Genomic DNA, 22,664 nt, shown 5'->3' on the forward strand with positions numbered 1-22,664 from the left:
ACAATTACACAATCCTTACCCGTATAGTTATTGGACTGGTCCAAAGTGGAAGGGTCTTTGGTCATATGGGCTGAGGCTCCAGTATCTAAGTACCAATCACTGGGCTCGAGCCCAGTCAGCCCACATGAAGAAGTGAAGGCCTCGGCAAGGTGTGCTGCTGAATCTGTCCGTGCATAGCGTTGGTTGCAACAGTCAGCATAGTGACCTTCTTGCCTGCAGATCTGGCAGCGTGGTGGATGGCGGCCCTGGCCTGAACGGATTCGCTGGTTTGACTATCCACGGGTGCGAGTGGAATCGTTGTGGCCACTACGATTTCCTTGCTGATTTCGGGAGGAATAATTCCTCTGTTGTGTCCGTGAGGTGCCATGGTGAGTTGCTGTGAAAGCAGTTGTTGGAGGAGCCGACGGTTCAAGAGAATGTTGAAAGAGTTCAAAGCTTTCGGCTTTGGACACCAGATCAGCAAATCCGGGCAAGGGAGTGAGGGCCATTTGAGCTGTGGAAAAGCTTGAAAAATCGGTGCCGAGTCCACGAAGGAACCAGTGCACTTTGTCAGTGTCCTCAACGGGTCTGCCGATGGCATGAAGCTGGTCACAGATTGTTTTGAAGGTACGGGCATACTCAGCAACAGATTTGGTGCCACGTTTCATCAGCTGCAAGTCATCCTTGAGTCTCAGTTCACGGGCTTTCGAATGATGGCTGAACGTAGTCTCCAACGCGAGCCAAACGTCACGGGCAGTGGAGAAACCAACGACGACAGCAATGGCTTCCTCGGTGAGAGAGGAGAGCAGGAGACAGAGAAGCTGTTGATCGGCTGCTTTCCATGCCAAATATTTGGTGCTGAGTGTGGTAGAGGTTGCTGGTTCAAAACGAGGTGGTGAAACCAGAGTTCCATCAACGTAGCCCAGCAGGTCTTGACTCTCAAGGAAAGGGAGAAGTTGGCTTTTCCAAAGAAGATAATTGGAGGAAGAAAGCTTGATGGTGATCATATGGATTAGAGTGTTGAAAGGAAGGAGATGAGAAGAGGATTCGGAAGCCATGGAGAAGAAGGGATCGGGGTTGCTAAACCGGACGGGCTCGTGATACCATGAGAGGATTTGCAAAACCACCACACAACCGAATGTGGTGAGTGATCTCTTTATATATTTACTATATCTGAATCATTTACAAATCATGTACATAATGATGAATGGTAAAATAAAAGGAAACTAAATCAATCTATACAATAGGATTGCTGGAATTAAGGACAACTAAATGAGCCTAGAATTATGGTACGGTTTCCTTAACAGTTTCCTTAACAGGTTGGATTCTGGAGCTGAGGAAGTGTATGCAAAAGCTTCAGCATGGTATCATGTCACGTATCATCCAAGTTATTGGGGTCTCTACAATGAGAGTATGGATCGAGATCATTTTCTCAGCTTTCATGGTGTGTCTATGACAAGCTGGTCAGCATTAAGAAGAATAAAATAAGTATTACAAGGGCTCTGTACATGTCTTCTTTGGAGGACCAGTTCCGTCGTGAATTGCATTTGAGATGAGAAGGTCGCATCAATTGTCGCCTCCGGAACGTTTGATGATATCTGTAGCTTGCATTTCTCTTTGACCTTGTTGTGTGTGCATGTGACTAGGAAGTGACGAATTTAACTCAACTACTTAATATTTGCTTTTATTGGGTAATATTCTTTCATCAGATGTAAATGCCAAAGTTGATGATTAGACCCAAAAGTTGATCGTTTTGTTGTATATGTCGATGGTGTTAAGCTTCTCTTGGTGTATCTGACTAAAAGAAGTGGTTTTGAAGTCTTTCTGTGCTATTGCTGTCTTCGATCGCCTCTTTCTTTCCCTATGAGATTATTCTCTGCTACTTAATTGCTAATTTCCCAGGGTTTTTGTCTTTTTATTTTCTTGAAATTCAAAGGGTCAAAGGCAGTAGGTAGTAGGCATGCACTCACGTGGGACGACTCTTTTGTTTGCTCTTATCTTCTTCAAATTTGCCTGCTTTGTTATATATATTGTTAATTACAATATCATCATGTACTTGAATTGTTACAAATTTGAAATGACTTCCTCTGGCTTACAAAGGGCCCCCCTACGTAATTCCGTGTCTGCCCTGCATGCACGCACGTTCATTTGAAGATGCCACAGAAATTAAAATGAACAGAAATGTTTTGTATTCCGAATCTGATCCTGAATTTGTGTCTCAAATCTTTTTATTTATTTAGTGATTAAAGACATAATTTTTAGCAATATTGTGAATTTTTTAAAACAAAATATTTAAGAATATTAAAAAATAAATCAAAAAAATCAAAAAACTTTTTTTTTAATCTTTCTCGGCTACATCCTCAGGAGAATGTAGCATTACTCTAAAATGAATCAAATTCAATTAATACAAACAAATAGAATGTCATCGTTGTAAAGCCATAACATGAGTCTGGTCAAATGGGGAATCAGTACTCTAATTTCAACCCACATTTCACACCCATTGGTAATGGTCCCCCTTATTTGATGTTTGTTTTTAATTTCTGATTGTTTTGTTTTGTTTTTTTTTTTTTTTTCTTTTTATCCTTTTCAATTTCTCTCTTTATACTCGCTCTCTGTTAAAATATATTTGTGGTATAGGTAGAAAGAGATATACTTTCGTCATCTCTATTTTGTCTCAAAAAATGTTTGGAGACGATTTTTTTTTTTTTTTAATCTCTAAAAAAGCTACTTTAAGGAAAAAATGTGACTGGCCCATTTGAAGACGTTCAAATGAAATTTTTAACAAAATAGTTTCATCCCAAAATAATGTTTGAATCGAATATATTCAGTTTAAACAAATGGGTAATTGTTCATACAGGTTGGTAATTTAATTCAAATGACAAGAATTTGATTTTTCCTATTCGAATGAAAAAAGTGTTCGAATGCTTTCTTGTTATTCAAAAATCTTAGTTTGTGTTCAAATATAAATAATCTATGATGCCCCCAACTCCCATATAAGGAAACGTGAGAATCGAGGCATCGGGATGATGATAACACGGATCACACATCCCAACGACAAGTGCCAAATGTGCGCACATGCAACACGTGTAAGATAAAAGACACAGCGGATAAGTTAAAGTCAATCAACTAAATACCAGAATTGTTAAATATAAATTTGCTTAAATACAAGTGTTTCAAAAGTATTATAGTTATCCAATAACAACATAATAAAGCCAAAATACAACAACTAAAAGCGGGAAATAAATCCCAGTATACAAGAAAGTGATCTCCAATCACTCATTCGGCAAAACCGCATCGTCAGGCTCTACCTCGTCATCTGCATCAAAATCTACCATACCACGAAACTGTACCGCATGGTGTCGAATACTGTTAGATTGTGAATCTCAGTAAGTAATAAATCAAATAGCCTAAGAGATGAAAATACATTTATACAACAATAATTATGCATGCATCTGATGAAATATGCGGTCTCAAAAATTATTCTTTCCCAAAAACAATTATTTCCAACACATGCCAAAATCTCATTTTAGTCCAAAAACCAAGTCTATTAAATATATCATCTGCCATTTTTTCAGAAAATGGTTCACATAAATCCATTTATCCAAAACTCGTCATTTTTCTAGAAAATGGCACAAATATCCATTTATAAAAAATCTGTAATTTTCTCAGAAAATGGCCCAATACCCATTTTACTGTATGCACCATGATCTCCCATAGGGACCATCCGGACTCCCTTCGTTACACCACGAGTAATGACCATGCATGTGACTTCGTAACGAATGATGCCTAGTTCCGCGCCCAGCATGTTTGTGGCCAAACATCCTCTAGCCCTCGCCAGTAGAGGGGCTACGGAGTCAGCACAAAAGAGTTACAATCGTGTCCAATCCCGTTGTCGCTCAGATATAACCCAGGGGGCGTCACTCAATAGAATATGCTCTCGAGTGACAAGAAGAGCTCCACCGAGATAATGCTCCATCTCGGCTTGGGGTCGTGATACGCACGTACCCAAAAATAATTTCTCACATGACAACCTAGTTTTCAATTATACACATGAACATACATGCAATTATGCAATGTATATCATGAAAACAAGACATAAAAATACGAAGCACAATCCTACCTCACAAACAACTCCATCCTCCAATCCAATTGACCTCCAAACTCCTCGGACTCAACGTTCGGCACAACCAACCAAATCACAAATGATTTATTAGTGCAAAACATATTTAAATCTCAAAAAGTTATTTAAAAAATTACTTACAGCGCTAAAGGCAAATTTCTAAAAGATCAAGCACATGATTTAACACTAAAAACTAGCTCGAAAATAAATCACCAAAAATCACAATTTTTGGGATTGAAAATGGGATTCGAAAACAAGGAGATTTTGAATTGATAAATTCGAAATACAAGGGTTGACTAACTAAAATAATATCTATAAGAGTTGGAAAATAAAGCTTATGGCAGCATCCAAAAAATACCAAGAAACTGAAAATGCAACCCACGGATTAAGGCCAAAAATAGGGAAATGGAAGGACCAAACAAATGAAAATGAAATGGGAATAAAACACAAGTATGAGCCATGAAATTTACTAAGGAAAATAAGAGGAAGAGAAACAATGGAGGTTCATGAATAGACCTGTAAAAGGAGAGAAAAGAAAGGAAAAATAAATGTTAAATAGAAGAGAAACACATGGTTACAGCAAAAGATGAACCCGAAATTTAAAGAGCTTACAATGGAACCACTACCAACAAAAGATGGAGGACTCACCGAGTAGCAAACGACAAAAGGAAGAAGAAGAAATGAAGAAGAAGTAGGAGAAGAATAGCAGTGGCACCATGCCAAGAACAAGGGAAGAAACCGAAATAAAAGAAGAAGAAAAGAAGCAACAGACAGCCATTGAAAAAAATAAAGAAAGAAGAAGAAAAGAAGTGGAATGAAGAAGGAAGAGAAGCTGTTGTGCGGCTGGAGGGAGAAGGCAAACGACGTAGCAGAAGTGGGAAAAAAAAAAGATGAAGCCCTAAGGGTGTGATGGCGAAAACGACGCCATATAGGGAAATTAAAGGGGCTGGGCTTCACTGCAATGGTCTAAGCCAAAAACTAGAGGTACTACTTGGCCCAAAAACAAAGAACAACCCATTAAAAATAAGCTTAGTCCAAAAATCATGGTCTAAGAAATAAAAAGGTACAATAAAAATAAATAAAGTTAAATAAAACACTACAACTAAACATTAATAAAATAAAATAATTAAAACCCAACAATAAAATAATTTAAATTAGAGAGTAGTTTAAATGCAAAATAATTATTACTATCAAGAAAACACATTATTTAAATTTCACAACTTGAAAATCATAAAATAATACAATGAAACACACGTTAAATTTAAAACAAGAGAACCACTAATTATAATAATTTAAATAATCATTCAATTAAAATACATATAAATACGGAATATCACATAATCCAATTAAATGTCCATGACAAAGTTCTAATGAAAATTTGTATTTGAACATTTTATTGTCCATTTGAATAATGATGGGTTTTTTTTTTTCCCGAAAATAATGGTATGTGTTTGAATGCTCACACATGCAGAGTATTTGAACGTAATAGTCATCCATTCGAACTAGAGTGACAATTTCATTTTTATTCGATGGTTTTTGTGTTGGTCGTTCGAATGGCGGTAGTAATTGTGTTCGAATGTTAATAATTAATGATTATCGTTTGAATTAAATATTCTCCATTTGAATTGTAATAAATGATACAGTAAATGAAAAATTTAAAATAGCAAAACAATATTTAGAAATTAAAATTAAAACACCACAATTATTCAAATGTTGCATTAAAACATGTTCTAAACTTAGTACAATAAGCCAAAATACATAAAATGTAGAGAAAATAAGTTCTAAGTTGGCGATGACATAAAGTTTGGGGATATCATTAACTACATCTGTTCAAATATTTTTTGGGATTAAGTTTCCATCTCCCTAGGTCTTGTTGTTGTTCTCTTAGTTGTGCCTTCATATTCGTTGATTTTCCAACTCATGTTTCTTGGGCTTCAATTGTTCGATCTCGAGCCTTACTTCCTCAAAGTCTCGACAGTTGTTATTCTATCTACTTTGATAAGAGGATGAGGTTGAGGAGGAAGGTTTCATGCAATGTCCTAAACCCCTCAAATATCCAGAACGGGGTCTAGGAATTTCAGAAAAAAACCTCAACATTGTTAATGGAGGATTCATCAGACTCAACATTTTGTCGAAGTGAAACCACCTTCTATTACAAAAAACAGAAAAGAAAAATCATTAGAGGTTGTATAAATAACATAAATATTATTGGGCAATAAAAAGAAAGTAAATTTACATAATTTGCTTTTGCTTCGGAATTTGTCCAAAAACTATTGCTACTTGTTTGCTATTTAGTATACAATTGGATCAGATTATAGTTAGTAGGACTATCTTGTTCCTCTAAAAAGAAAATATATAGTATAGCTTTAATAACAAATGTGGTATGTTAATATTTAAAGGGGACTAGTATAATGTTATCAATTTCTTTAATAGTTGATGAAAAGATCTGAAGCCTGCATGATGGTGTATTGTTAAAGTTGCTCTTTTTGCTTTGTTGACGAGACTTCATTGCTACAAGAAGAAAAGAAATAACTTTATTACTATATCTGTTTCATGCATCTAACATATAACAAAATGAAAGATAGTAGTAAAATTACTTGATATGCTAGGTCTTCGAACATATAACTAAACTTCTCTCATTCTTCTAGCACATGTTTTGGAATGGGTTCTAATGCGCCTATGTTGCACTATTAGAATTTTGATTGTGTGCATGTCATCTACCTTTATACATCCGGAATGCATTATTCATTAGCTCATCAAATATGGGTTGATAACGACTCCTTTATTTGATATTCAAGGAGTTAGTATTAGTATCTCAACAGACAATATTGATGAGCTTCTTAGCAACCCTTGTGAGGTAGGTGCATACCTTGCGTTGCCACTGGTTTTAGGGATAGATGGTGGCGATGATACCTAGGATGAGGCTCCAGCATATGATGAGGTTCATCGATTGATGATAGATGATTAAGCTCCTCCATATGATGGCAACAAGGTTATTAAACATGTTGATTGTCAAGCCTTCTATCACATTCTAAATTTGATTATCTCACATCATATTGATCCAAGAAAGCACAAGATAGATTTTCGCAATGAACGACCTCGATTAATGTTACAGATAGCACGAGAAAAGCTGATTGATCTGCATCTACACTTCCACATCCACATCCACATCCAATCTGAGTCACAGTATTTGACTAAAAATAGTCTACCGTATGCATTGATAATCTCAAACCTCCTAGTTAAATAGGGGTTGAATGTGCTTTTGACAGAGTGAATGAAACAACAGATCAGGCCACTTAATATGACAACTTTTAGCAAAAGCAAGGGCCACTTACGAAAGACTGGCATTAATGTTGTGGTGGCACGCAGTGGCATTGGGCTTGATCCAACTCCTATAGATGTTAATGCTGATACAAAGACTGCAGTGACTACTACCAAGGAGATGTGATCTCTTTTTAAGAAGCATCACGCACTCTTGATCCAAAATATGGAGAGGATCATGCAGAGGATTATTGCGCCTGTCATGGTTCGACTACGAGAGATTAAGGGATGCATTTCTATGATGTAGAAGGACCTTGATAATGTCAGACAATAGTTTTATTTTGTATAAGCTTTTTGTTTTGTATTAAACATTGTCACTTTAATTTCGATAGCTTTATTATTATTATTATTATTTTTATATAGGTAGCATGTTTGTTATCAAAAATAAGATTTTTATTTTTATTTTTAATTTTTAATTTTCTTACCATTTGGAAATGTCAAAAATGAGTTTCCCTACAAAGAAAACTTTTTTTATTTTGCAAATTTTTATTTACAATAAAAAAACTATTAATTTATTTTCCAATTAATTATATTAATTTTTTGGGATGACATATGTGACATATTTTAATTTACCATATTTAATGAGTCTGCATAGGTAGATTTTATATCTTTTAAAAATGAAATTCAATAGACTCAAATAATGATTATTTTTAAAGCAATTTAATGCCTTTCAAGAAATTTTTATAACCAAATTTATTTCAATTTTGTATATCATTGTTCAAACCATTTTTTTCATAGCCTTTGAGAAATTTATAAAACCATTCGAACATAAAATTATTGTTCAGACACAATATCAAACATCCATGCTAGATTTATATATAACTTCTTGCAAAAATAAAAAATAAAAAATCGTTTGAATATTTACCTCGACATTCGAATAAAAAATCTCATACCTTAAAATGGTCTCAAAGTCAGTTAGAATGAAAAATGTAAGTTCGAATGATGTCTATCCCTCCCCCACCACAATTGTATAAAGTTTCATGCCACAAAGATTGTTCGAACACATACGGCAACACACTCGAATGTAAAACTCCATACCGATTGAACCAATTACAATATGTTCGAACAGTTCTCTTTTGGATCCTGTCCCATATATTGTAGTTTGAATAGATATTTATCTGTTTAAACATGTAAAAAACTTCTTCTATATTTTGCGATGAAATTTAGAATTAATCTCAAATAACTACTTTTAGGAACAAAATTTAATTCATCCCTAAAAGTTGTTCTCTAAAAATCAAATTTCTCATTGTGTTTTTTTTTTTAAAGACAATAATAGATTTAATATGTGATGTTATATGCTATCAAAATGAATATGTTCTATCAAAAGGAGTCCATTTTCACCACAAATAACTAACAATGAATCATTTTTCTTGTAACAGTGGCACCCTAGCTAGGTCTTGAGCTAACAAGAGCACTCAGTCACAAGTGTGCAAGACATATGAATCTGGGTTATCATGCATGTGTTGTTACATGCACCACATTTTAATCAGCAATATATGCTTAGCATGCTATCATATTCTATATTTGCAGTGAAGAATAGTCACCAATTACTAAATACCAAAGATAATAAAAACTTAAACATAAAAATCATGTCACCTTTATGTTCAGTATTGTTCACAAGATTCAACCCAAGATTGAACATAAATATATAGCCACCTATTTATAGCAAGCAAAACAAATTTGAGTATGATTGTGCAGATCGATGAGACCAATCGTCACCAATTCGAACCGACTTTCAGAGTCTAGAACCAATTAAAACAGGTGGAGGATTGGTTGGCCAATGGTAGAAAATTGTAGAAATTGACATTGAACAGTTCGATCCTGGTTTAAACCATGTGCAAATTGCCGAAATGGCCAATATAATATTTATGTATATATTTGTATATATATACATATATCTTATATAAAATAACGCCGTTTCACTTAAGTGATCTAAACAGAATCGCTTTACAACTATGGTTTAGAATAAAAATTAAAATGAAACGATGGTGTCTGATTTAATACACCAAAAAACTTCACTTGCATTTAGGGTTTTATAACCCCTCCCCCACCCTCCCCTCCAGCCTCTTCTTCTCCCTATTCTCTATTTCTATTTCAGACTCTCTCTCTCTCTCTCCTATCTCACACACTAGCGCCATCTCTCTCTCTCTCTCTCTCTCTCTCTCTCTCTCTCTCTCTCTCTCTCCATTGGTGGAGCCCAGCCCCTTACAAACATTGCCACTACTGCCCATGGAGTTTGGAGTTGATTTGTTGAGAACTTCGAGTTAATTTGTTATGAATTTATGAATTTATTGCGAATTTAAAGTTGATTTATTATCAATTTGTGATGTGAATTTGGAGATAGGCTCAAAAACTGATCCCCAATTGCCAAACTGTCAGATTCTGGCCAAGTCTCTCTCTTCTTGTCAGCCAGTTTCGATCGTTACCACCCCCTCTTAAAACCACGTCAGTTCAGTTTTGGTTTTTGCACCAAAATCGATAAATTAATTGATTTTTAGCCTTAGATTTGAGCCATTCGTCATTTAAGATAAGGCGTTAATGGTGTTCTAGAATCTGGAAGTGTGGTCGTGTGTAGAAATAAGAAGATTTTTCTTAGGATTTTAGAATTTTGTGGAGCCAAATAGGCCAAAGATGGAGGTATTGCTTTTCCTTCAACAAGTTTCAATGTTATAAGGCAGACTCTCTGACAAGTTGCGCGCATGATAGCATGGCATTTTATATTCTAAAGTCCTTAATTCTTATTTATATTCTATTTCTTTTAATCTAGTTTTTCTCCAAACTGAATTGGAGGAAGTTTTCTACAACCCATCTATATATAGACATTACAAGTATTCATTAAACATGTGACAAGAACATGCATTTTATAAGTCTAACTTAAAAATTGACTTTTGTGGTATATTGACAACAATTTGGATATATATTAAAGAAGATATGAAAATGTGATCGAACTCCATCTATATATATATATATATATATATAGTTTTGCTTTTTGTACAAAAGATATTATAATATATATATATATATATATGATATAGCTAAAATCGGAGTAGACTTTTTCTCTTTTTGAGAAAATGAATAATTCAAAAAATAGAAAATATTTGCTATATGAAATTGATGATGGTTTATACGTGTTGAGAAATTGAGCAAGTAAAATGCTTAAACATTAATTTTTTAATTTCTAAGGGTCTATTTGGGAATGCAACTGTTCTAAAATATTCTCACACTATTTCATTACTATATATTCATAAATTATTACTATTATTTACAAACTATTCACTACTATTCTTGTTACTATTCATAGATTATCTTAAATACTCTTAGTATCCAAATGGAGCCTTATGGGCCTCTTTGAGAACAAAACTGTGCTGAAATATTATCAAACTACTTTACTACAATTTACAAACTATTAGTTACTATTTCATTATTATCCACAAGCTATTTCACTAATATTTGGATTATGTTTGTGAGTGTTTTTTGGATGTTGAGATGGGTTGACCATCTCGACATCTAAATGGTGCCTAAATGTTCAAAAATTATTTTAGAGACACTCAAAACAATAGAAATCAAAAATAATATGTTAGAATTGACCTTCAGCATGGCCTAGAAAGAAAATAAGAACCCAATAAAATACATGCAATAGGAGGCCACCAAATTCAATTTGCATGTTGTTGGTAAAAAATGTTAGTGTATATAAATATATATATATATATATATATATACGAACACATATACATATATAGATATATGTTTTCCTTTATTTCTTTATATTCTAAGGTTTTGTACTTCCTTTGTCCAAAGATTGAAACCATAGTAATTGCAATAGCATGCATGATTCTGTCTTAAATTGTTTTTAGGTTAATTCGAATTATCTCAAATGGAACTGATAAATTCAAATATTTGCTCCTGTTACAGTCCATATCAAATTGTTCTGATTACACATCTCTATCACTTTGGAGGTTGTGGTACCTCATATGACTAATAAGGTGATGTATGGGATCTCACGTTACTTGAGAATGAGAAGTTTTTACTTTTTATAATATTTACAAAGGGGCCCTAATTGTATCATTGATTGTTCCTTTCAGAATATAAGCCCGAATTTGGTTGGGGCCTCCATTAAGTTATTACAAATGGTATCAGAGCTTGTACCAATAAACAATGTGTGATTTGAACCGTGTCACTTACTATGGGCTGGCTTGATGAAGATGTTGGGAATTTAAGGGGGGAGATTTTGATACCCAATACTAGTTGATAAGGGTATATTCCTTTTTGTTTGCATGTTCACTACATTTTGAACTAGCGTACTTAATACTCTATTTTAAAAGTCTTTTGATGGGGATTGGTTCATTAACTTGGCTCATAATATAGTACATCATTCATAATATTTCGTCCAGAATCAGGATTATTTGATATCTCTAGATCAATGGTCCTTAATCCCTCACGAGTTATAATTCAATGCAATTCTTGACCAAGGTGATCATCCATGTGAGTGAACTGAACATAGTCCAGTGACATCTTTATAATATGTGCTTTTCACTTAGTAGCATAGTGGTGGCAAAATGGGGGTGTCTGTCACATCTATCAGTTGAAATCTTAGTATCATTTAACTCATAATATGAAATAAAAATAATAATCTCACTAATGCAATAGACCATTACAGTGTTTAATGTACAATAAAGTCAATAAGACATCATTGACACAACAAATATCAAATATGATGAAGTCTCAAACTCCTAACATGAGTTTAAAAAATATTTCTACTAATAGCCTTAGTAAAAGGATGAGCTACCATCTTGGGTAGAGATTTTTTGTAAGATCACCTCACCTCATGCAACAATATCCTGAATATAGTGGAATCAAATAACTGTATTTTGGTTCTATCATGATATTTGAGATCCTTAGCATGTGTGAAAACTGTCATACCATCATTGTATATTTTAACGACTTCATTTGCAAAAGTCGTAAAGTAACATATAATTCAATATGTACTTTTCATAGTTTTATTTTTTAAATTTTATTTTAGTTTAATTTTTAATAAGATGTAGTATTTAAATTGTTTTTGCTATGACGTGGTAGGATAGCTAATCATTTAGGACAAGTGTGGACAACATAGGAGACATAAAGTGCATATATGCTTTTGTGTCAATGTACATTTGAATAGCTTGTTACACGGAGAGTTGTTTAGATTCGAGGCCATGTGGATGGAGTCAATAGATTGTAAAAGAGTCATTACTAAGGCATGGAAGGGAGTTCTAGGAAACAAAGAATTAAGCACTGTGATGGGCAAAATTCAGAGATGTAGTGAGAAATTGGAGGTGTGGAAAAAAAGAAGTTTTGGAACAGTAAGAAAGAATATATAGAATTGTAGAACAAACCTTCATAAATTGCAAAGTAATGACCCTTTTTGCTTCAGGATCAAAGAACACAAGGAAGCTCAAGCTGAGGTACAAAAATGGCTAGAAAGATAAGAAATAATGTGGGGGCAAAGATCAAAAGCCTTATGGCTCAAAGAAGGGGATCAAAATATAAAGTGATTTCACAATAAAGTATCTCAGAGGAAGAGGAAAAATCTGATAAAAGTGGATAGGGATGGAGAAGGAAATTGGTAGGAAGAGGAAGGTAGAGATAATGTGATTTTGGATTTTTTTAGAAAACTTTTCACTACCTCAAATCAAAGAAGGAATATGGATTTCTGGGAAGGCCTTGCTGGAAAAATTATAGCAGATATGAATGAGGAGCTTATTTAGGAGTTCAAAAAAAAAAAAAAAAGTCTATTTGGCTTTGTAGCAAATGAACCCTACAAAAGCACTTGGGCTTGATGGTATGTCACCAACTTTCTTCCAAAAATATTGGGATATAGTTGGTAAGGATGTGGTATCAGCAGTGCTAACTGCCTTAAACAATTATAAGTTCCCAAATGACATTAACCATACTTATATTATGTTGATTCCCAAAAAGAAAAAGCCTAAGTTAGTTGTTGATTATAGGCCCATAAGCCTCTATAATGCGATTTATAAGTTGATTTCCAAGGTCCTAGCAAACGGATTAAAAAATATCCTCCCAAGTGTGATTTCTTATTCACAAAGTGATTTTATCCCGAGTAGACTCATCACTGACAATATTCTTGTAGCCTATGAGTTGATCCATTTTCTAAGGTAAAATAGAGTTGGTAAAACTTGATATGTTTTTGAAGCTTGACAGCAGTAAAGCTTATGACAGAGTTAAATGGAGCTTTCTAGAAAAGGTTATGCAAAAGTTGGGCTTTAATGAAATGTGGGTGAGTTTGATCATGTTGTGTGTAAAAAATGTATCTTTCTCTATTCTAATTAATGGGTAACCTAAAGGACCATTTAAACCATCTAGAGGCTTGATACAAGAGGATCCTTTATCCCCTTGTCTGTTTCTGTTATGTACTGAAAGTTTGATAACTCGTTTACACTAGGCAAAGCCTGATAAATAGATATAAGGTATTAAAATATGCAAAGGGGCCCCAAGTATAAATAATCTTATGTTTGCATATGACAATGTTTTGTTTTGCAAGTTTAATATGCAAGAAAACCTGAAAATTCAACATTTATTAGAGACATATGAGAAAGCCTCTGGTCATAAGGTAAAGAGAGAAAAAAACTTCATGATCTTTAGTAGGAATGTCAGTACAATGAAACAAGAGGAAACCATGGCATTTTGGGGTGTTCAAAATTTTAAGCAATATGAGAAGTATTTGGGAGTGCCTCTTATGATGGCTAGAGAAAAGAATAAGTCTTTCTCTTATTTGAAACACAAAGTATGGCAAAAACTTCGAAGTTGGAAGGAAAGACTGCTTTCTCAAGGAGGAGGGAAATTCTTATCAAAACAGTGACTATATCAATACTACCTTACACAATGAGTTGTTTCAAACTACCTGGAAATTTTTGTTCTCAGTTGAAAAATATGATGGCTAAGTTTTGGTACCCGCAAAGGCAGAATGAGAATAAGATTCGATGGGTGAGTTTGAAGAAGATGTGCAAGTCTAAAGCAAAAGGGGGAATGGGTTTCAAAGACCTTAAGACTTTTAATATGGCACTGCTGGCTAAATATGGATGGAAAACTCCTAATGAGGAGTCCACACTGTTACACAAAGTGTTCAAAGCAAAGTACTTTCCAAATTTCAGTTTCTTGGATTCAAAGATAAGCATATCACCATCCTATGCATAGAGAGGGGGAATAAGGGAGGCAAAGAAGGGACTGCTACAACGCTGCAAATTGAGAGTGGGTAATGGAAAATCTATTAATATCTGAACAGATTATTGGCTACTAGTATATAAAATCATGCCACAAAGTATGAATGAGCACAAAAATCATAATGAGGAAAAAGTGGCAAGTCTCATTGATGCAACTACAAACTAGTGGGATGTGGAGAAAGTTAGAAGCCTTCTACCACCAAGAGCAGCTGCTGAAGCCTCGAAAATCATTATAGCTCCAGGAGATCGAGCAGACAAACATATATGAGAACATGAAAAGAATGGTCAATACATTGTGAAGAGTGCATACATATTGTTTCATGCACTTGTGAAAACCAAACACAATGGAGAGAGCTATAATGCAGAAAATCTGAAGTATATTTGGAAGAGACTACAGAAGGTTCACCTACCAAACAAGGTAAAAGTGTTTGCATGGAGAGTTTGTAAAAATGGATTACCAACTCTGCATAATTTAAAAAGCAGGAAGGTATTTATAGAGGAATGCTATCAATTCTGTAGGGAGGAAGTGGAGAATGTTAGACCTACTCTTTATCATTGCCCATTAATAAGGGAATGTTGGATGAAATAGTGAACTTGTCTACCACCATTTGCAAATAAAGAAGACTTTGAGGGCAGTAAAGAGGATCTAGAAAAGTTCTTTCTTAATGCTTGGAGGCTATGATATAGAAGAAATTTGAGAATTTATGAGGAGAAAGACCTAAAACCTGAGTAAGTGGTGGAACATGCCTTATCTTTGCAAAGAAACATAATGAAGCTCACGGAAAACCAAAGTAGATGAAGCAATTGAAGTGATGCTAGGTGCCTCCTCCTCTAGAGGTGATAAAACTGAATGTAGATGTGGCTATTTTTCATGATCAACACAGAGCATGGGTGGACATTATTCTCCAAGATGCAAATGGTAATGTCATTATGTTTGCTAGTCTAAAAAAGAAAAAAGTCAATGACCCTACATAGATTAAACTTTTAGCAAAATTTAGAAGGCTGCAATTGTATGTTCCTTTGGCCTACATAAGCTTATTTTAGAAAGTGATTCTTTATTAATGGTGAAAAAATTGCAAGCTATTGGAGAATCTTTGTCAATGTCGGGTAACTTGGTACAAGAAATAAAAGATTCAATGAATAAGATCCAAATCTGCACAGTACAGCATAAAGGGCACATACGGATTGAAGCTGCACATACACTTGCAAAACATGCTTGGAATATAGATGATCTTATAGTTTGGTGGAACTCTTTTCCAGATTTCATTTTACAAGTTATTTAGACTGATAACCAAACTAAGAAAAAAATCTATTTATCATTTCCTTTTATAATCTTCTCGACATCACTAAATGGGGGTATGATCAAGTGATTGACCAACAAATAGAACATAACAAATAGTCTCCAATAATTAAATGTCACGCCATGAGATGATAAAAGGGATGGTGGGTAGGTTGCAATACTCCCACACTAATTAATCAAGGTTTATCAGCTAAATAATGCTAAATACATTAAAAAATAGATGTCATCATTAAAAATAGATATTTTTTTATGAGTCCTAAATTTGTCTATTTTTATTGAGGGAGTACTGCTATGTGAGGTTCTCACAATCTAGAACTATACAAATTATTTTCTTTATAAGAAAATAAATACAAACTCCAACCAATTGGCCACAGACATATATATATATACACACACACACATACATGTATACTTGATGGAGATATTATTTATTTTTATTCACGTTGCAAAACCTGGTCTTAGAATGGACATGAGCAAATTAGCAAAAAATAAATAAAAATGCTTAACCATCGATCATAAGGTACAATATCAGCAAGAAATAAGTCACACAATTCATATATATATATATATATATATATTGTTCATGCATCATTTGCGCTTCAAGACGACAAAGAGTTGTACTTTTTCCTGCGATCTTGATTTCAAATCCTCAGAACAGTCCGAGAGTTTTTCAGTCATCTGTTTAAACATTTGATCAATAATCTCTGATCTGCTAAAGTGTTCGGTGAAGATGCCCTCCATGGCAGCCCTAACATGCATCACCCATGCCTGAATGTCAATTGGGCCTGACCCCAACCATGTTGCTGGGTTCGTTAACTCCATCCTTTCTATGCTAAAATACCCATTTCGCTCAACCAACCCTGTCATCTCCTCAGGAGAGGCAGCATAAAATGGTATGTTGAAAGAGTCCACTTCATCTTCTTTAATAAGTCCCTGTCATGAAAAAGGTTTAATTGCCATGTTTAGATCACCCTGCCCAATACGCTGCATCTATGCATGCAGCACATGATGTTTGAAACAGTATGCACTACTCAGGTAGATGAAGTCAAAATCGTGTTGCATGCCTAATCATCAATAATTCATTGGCTATATCCCAATACATTTAATCTTCAACAAATATATAAGCATGTGATTTCGTTTTTTTCCTTCATTGTAATTAAGCATGTATCTATGTATGTATTAATTGTAGAGCCTTTGTGATACCCCATATGATAAGAATAATGATAGGTGGTATATAATACCCCACATTATTTGAGAATGAGAATTTTTTACTTTTTATAAGGTTCCATTAATGGGGCTCCAATTGTATCATTGACTAGTCATTTTGGAGTATAAGCCATGTGGTCTATGCTTTCCATTTGGGAGTTACAAATGGTATCAGAGCCTTATCCCAACAAAAATATGTACGACTAGAGCCATGCTATCTACGAAGGACATGCCCGACGAAGACGTCAGGAATTCAAGAGGGGGGAAATTGTGATACCCCATATGATAAGGATAAAGATAGGTGGTGTATGAAATCCCACATTGTTTGGAAAGGAGAAGTTCTTACTATTTATAAGGTTTCAATGGGGTTCCAATTGTATCATTGACTAGTCTTTTTGAAGTATAAGTCATGTGATTTAGGCATTCCATTAGGACGTTACAACTTTACTTTATAGTACTTAGAAAAATATTTAGAAAATGATCTCTTCCACCCATGTAGTTTCGAGGGTTGAATGACTACTAGTATGCCAACTAGTGTACATGTGTGTATTTGACATGCATGACACATCATATTATAAAATTAATTTAATTATATAATAAATTTAACATATCATATAAGACTACATTAATTTTCAAATTTATTTATGTGAAATTATTAATTATTAATCAACTAATTTTATAGAAATGCATGAAAGTTTAGAGAGAGAAAGAGAGAGAGGAGGTGATGGCAAGAACATTAAATTACCTCTGTTGCCATATTCATCAGGATTGAAGAAATAAAATCAAACAGTATACCAGAGGGGATCTTAGAATATGGCATTCCTGTAGGAATACCTGATAAGATCATTACCATCATCCCTCCAGGCACAAGTTCTTTTGCCCTAGCATTCAAAAAGTTCTCCACATCCGTAGCAAATTGAGTTGAATAAGCATTCAACACTTCATGAGGGGCATTTGTATAGTGAACTCTTCCCTTATTGCATATTGGAGAGTTCTTGTCACTCAACTCTTCAGGCAAAGTAGATAGCCATTGGAGTGCATAACAAGTATACACAAAATGGAGAGAGGATTCAGGAAATAACTGATTATGAAAAGAACCTGGCACACCTACTACGAAGTATTGTCTTTCTGCTGGAAGAGCATTGAAGAGAGAATTGAAGTCGTTTGAGGCTTGGTCGTTAAAAAAGACTTGGAATTCTGGCAATGGAGTAGTGGGGCATAAGGATTTGTACTTGTGAACAATTGCTTCAATCAAGTCTTGCATTGCATTGAATGTATTTGGTCCCGTTGCACATCCCAAATCTGCTATACGAATTGTTTTCGAAGTAGACAAGAAGTTTAAGACATCAAGCTTCTCAGCAATTTCCTCATCAATTTTTCTCTTTTCAACATTTGCTGATAGTCTCTGCGTAGAAATAGAGATGAACTATTTTAAGGGGTCATTTGGAAACACAATTGTCATAAGGTATTCTTAAATATTCTCAAATATTTCCTTTCCAATTAATATCATTCAAATAAAAAACATTTTTCAATTTCAAATCTTCAATTTTTTCATCTTATAATCACTACTTAATTATTAAAACTTTTCTAAACTTCCAAATTAAACACAAAAAATACAACTTTTCTAAATTTTAAAACAAAAATAATATTAAAAAATTATATTCAAACAAGTTTTAACTTTATAATATTTTTATTCAATTTTTTCTCTCTAATTTTCCTAAAACTCAATAAAATATCATAACTTAAACTATTTTATTATTATTCACAAATATTCAAAGATATTCTTAATATCCAAACATGCCCTAAACACGTCTTTCCAACATTTCTTACATATAAAACAAATTAAACAAAAAAGGTACTCCCTCAATGACTGAGTCGACTAAATTCTTTTGGTAAGTAGAATGCAAAATCAATTCAGAGTATTAATCCAATTGACGAGTTTACCAGATGAATGCATAAGGGACAAGCCCTTGATCTCCTTTGAGGTGTTCTGTGAATTAAGTCATGCTTGCCTATTGGAAGGAGATCGATAGAACTTACGATGTTTTAGGTGAAGCTAGTACGTACTTTATGTCACCTCTTGGAAAATGAAGTTTATGTCATCAAATTAAAGCATGATTTGGTTGCATGCTGAATTGAGTTAATGACCATCAACATCATATAAAAGCAAACGCTATGCACTTAGTGAAACTCGTTCGCTCATTTACGTACAAGGCTAGCTAGCGTATGCTTGATTTGTTGTAATTCCTATACGTGAAGTAATGGCTTGTCTTCTATGTCAAAAGGAAACCATTTTTTATTCGCAAGCATGTTTTGAAACCCAAGAGAGAAACATATCGCAGCTCCTACGTGCAAGATTTGATTTGTTTACCCAATTTAAGGCTTGCCATGCTTTGTCTATCCTCACATCTAAAATGTGTAACTCTTGTCTATATAAGAATGCATCTTAATTAAGGTTGAGAATAAAGGGGAGTGAGCACAAGAGATATACACAGAGTAAGATAGTCAATTGAGTATTTCTTCATAATGAGATTGTGAGGCTTGGGTGTATTAAGTAAGACTTTAGATTTGAGTGATTTTGATTTGTTACTACTCTTTTGCATGTACTCTATTTCTTTTCAGTGAATTCTTCATGATCGTATTTGCCAATTAATGTATGTTTTTCTTTGAGTTGAAACACTTTAATCTTATTGTCTCGTGTTATCACTAAAATTTATTTATTTTTTTATGATCATTTTCTACTTGGTCAATATCCCCAAATCTATAATTTTTCTTTTGAGCGTAGAATGTCTGTGACATTTATAGGGCTCTCAAGTACTTGTGCTAGAGGAGTAGGATATAAAATATTGCATTGGCGTTTGGCAAACCAAGAAATATACTTTCCACTTTCGTAAGGACTAAGCTTTGTCTTCAAGTTTTTTTGTTGTCTCGAGCCTTCATTTTGAATATTAAAATGATCTCCTCGAGTTGTGAGGGTGTCTACACAGCATCAAACACATCTCATACAGACGAGTAGGTGCAATGGAGCTAGCCTAGCTATAGCTAGGAAACTTATAAATGCTTCTTTTATATAATTTTATAATGCACTCTTTATATTTCTTGGCAAGAATAATATAAAAAGTGAATGTAAACATTCTCTCTCTTGTTATGTCTCATAATTTTCTTTCTTTTGTTTATTAAATATATTTTTGTGGTACTTTCTTAAAAGTCGGTTTGTCCATATATGCGTTTATATCTATGTTGTGCTTTTAAATATGAATATATATGAACCAATAAAAACATAAGCATTTTTTTCTTTATTTAGAAGGGTTATAAATGTAATATCCTCCCTTAAGATGGATGAACTTTATATCTTGTAGATAAGTTTCACCAAAAATTCAAATCAAAACAATTATTTTGACCCTTTTGATAAGCTAAGTAAAGATTAAAAAATTAAAAAAAGGGTTTGTAGATCATAATTAAGGCTTCATTTAGAACATAGACTCATCTCAACTTATCAGTTGAGTTCAAATTTAAGCTTAGCCTAACATCTAAATACATAATTCTCAAATTACTAAATATTATTCAACTCAAGACCTTTTTACATGTGAGAATCATAATCTTTTTTAACTCAACACCTTTTTACACGCAAGACCCACAACCTTTTTCAACTTCTCATAAAAACATCTAAACGTATCTTAACATCTAAATACTTCTAAATTCATTTTAGATAAATCTCACAAAATTCGTTCTGCTATCTCAACTCATTACTATTTATAAAAAATTCAGCTTAACTTAATATCTAAACGTAATCTAATTAAATAATCACTCAACTTTTAAGCTTAACAATATCCAATATTTCTTTTCTGGTTTTTAATATTTTCTTCAGCAAAACTTATCATTAATTAATCAATTATATATAACTTTTCTTCAAACCTCGATACAAGCACATCAAAGACAGAAGAGAGCTCGGCCTTTGAGCTTTTGCAGGTGGCAAGAACAGTACTAGAGTAGATGGTAGATCCAAATATTTTAATGGGAAAAAGAAAAAGAAAAAGTGAACAGTAAATAAGGTTATAAATAGGCATCAAGTTAAATAGGATTAGGGTGGACCTAGAGAGAGAGAAGGAGAGGGAGAGACTAGTATACTCTTGAATACACAAGTTCTTGTAATTTACACAGCTTTTATTGGACGAAACATTCATCATCAACTAGATCAGCTAGAGCTCGAGGGTTGACCATATCATGGTGATTATATTCTTTCTATTCTTTATAAGCAACTACATAATATATATATATATATATATATTGTATTATTTATCAACAACATTTGTTGTTGCAACCACCTTTGTACAAAATGGAAAAGATAACACCCCACTCCTGCAAGCTAGATTCTCGTCACTCCAATGGAAATTGCTATCATGTATGAATGTGGATGCAGGAATCTCCCACAAGACTTTAAGGTGTTTGAAAGTAAATGGCCTCATCTTTAGACCTAATTTAATTATTTGCTTAATTTGTAGATCTTGATGATCATCATGTACACCACAAAATAAAATAAGAACAAAATCTAAAAAAATATTTAAGAATAAATTTGAAAATCTGAACCAGAAAAGGAAGAAGTAGAATTAAAAGCAAAGAAGAATATTGTTTCAAATTTCTTTTGATTTAGAAACAAGAGCAAATCAATCTCTCAGCGTACGTACGTACGTCCACATGATCATGATATTATACTCATAAGATCATGAATATCATAAGCATGCATACCAGATCAGACCCAGCATATGACTTTGGACAATCATGCTGAGAAAAATTAATTAACTTCTTTTCAGGAATAAGAGTTTGAAATTGAAACTATATCATGATGCAGGATGTAAACTCATATGAATATTTATGCAGGTCTCAGGAAAAAAACAAAATATAACCTTTTCTCCCCCTCCACAGTTAGCTGGCTAGGGTTTGAACGTACCTGATAGTAGGAATTCTTGGAGTAGCTGCAACTGTCATGGCCATCATTTACAGGCAATGAATATTCCGACACCGTTTTGGTGACATCTGATCTGCTTTTCACCTTGAAATCATGATCATCCCGCAATGGTTGATCTGCCATTTGAGTTTGTGGGTTATTTGTTGATGGCGGTAGTGTACGTATAATGGTAAGGTTTTGAGGGGGAGTGGCTTGCATTTTATACAAGAAGAGAATGCTGGCTAGCTAGGGTAACAGCGATATAGTGGTATCACCATGAAAGACGCATGCATATCATGTAGAATATATTATCATGCGTTTTAAGTCATGGGTCAAGAGTTACGAACTAATTAAAAAATAAAAATTTATTCTTCAAATTTGAATTCTATAATTTTTAATCACACTGACTAACTATCATAGTCTGGGTTATTTAGACAGTAAAATGAGATGAAATAATTTTAAATGAAAATTGAATGAAATATTGTTAAAATATTATTTCTTAATACATATTAATATATGTTTTGAGATTTAAAACAGTTGAATTGTTTATTATATTTTGTGTGTGAATTTGAAAAA

The 22,664-nt window shown here is 33.7% G+C and overlaps 1 protein-coding gene across 1 annotated transcript; it reads right to left on the bottom strand.

Annotated features, from left to right (window-relative positions):
* Positions 1 to 16,525: 16,525 nt before the first annotated feature.
* On the bottom strand, positions 16,526 to 22,325 carry LOC122312514 (loganic acid O-methyltransferase). Its single transcript, XM_043127151.1, has 3 exons — positions 22,092 to 22,325; positions 17,889 to 18,548; positions 16,526 to 16,870 (listed from the first exon to the last, which is right to left on the bottom strand). The coding sequence occupies exons 1-3, from the start codon at positions 22,305 to 22,307 to the stop codon at positions 16,526 to 16,528; spliced, it is 1,221 nt and encodes a 406-aa protein (XP_042983085.1). The 5' UTR covers positions 22,308 to 22,325.
* Positions 22,326 to 22,664: the final 339 nt, after the last annotated feature.

Source organism: Carya illinoinensis, chromosome 6 (genome assembly GCF_018687715.1).
Source record: "Carya illinoinensis cultivar Pawnee chromosome 6, C.illinoinensisPawnee_v1, whole genome shotgun sequence".
NCBI lineage: Eukaryota > Viridiplantae > Streptophyta > Magnoliopsida > Fagales > Juglandaceae > Carya > Carya illinoinensis.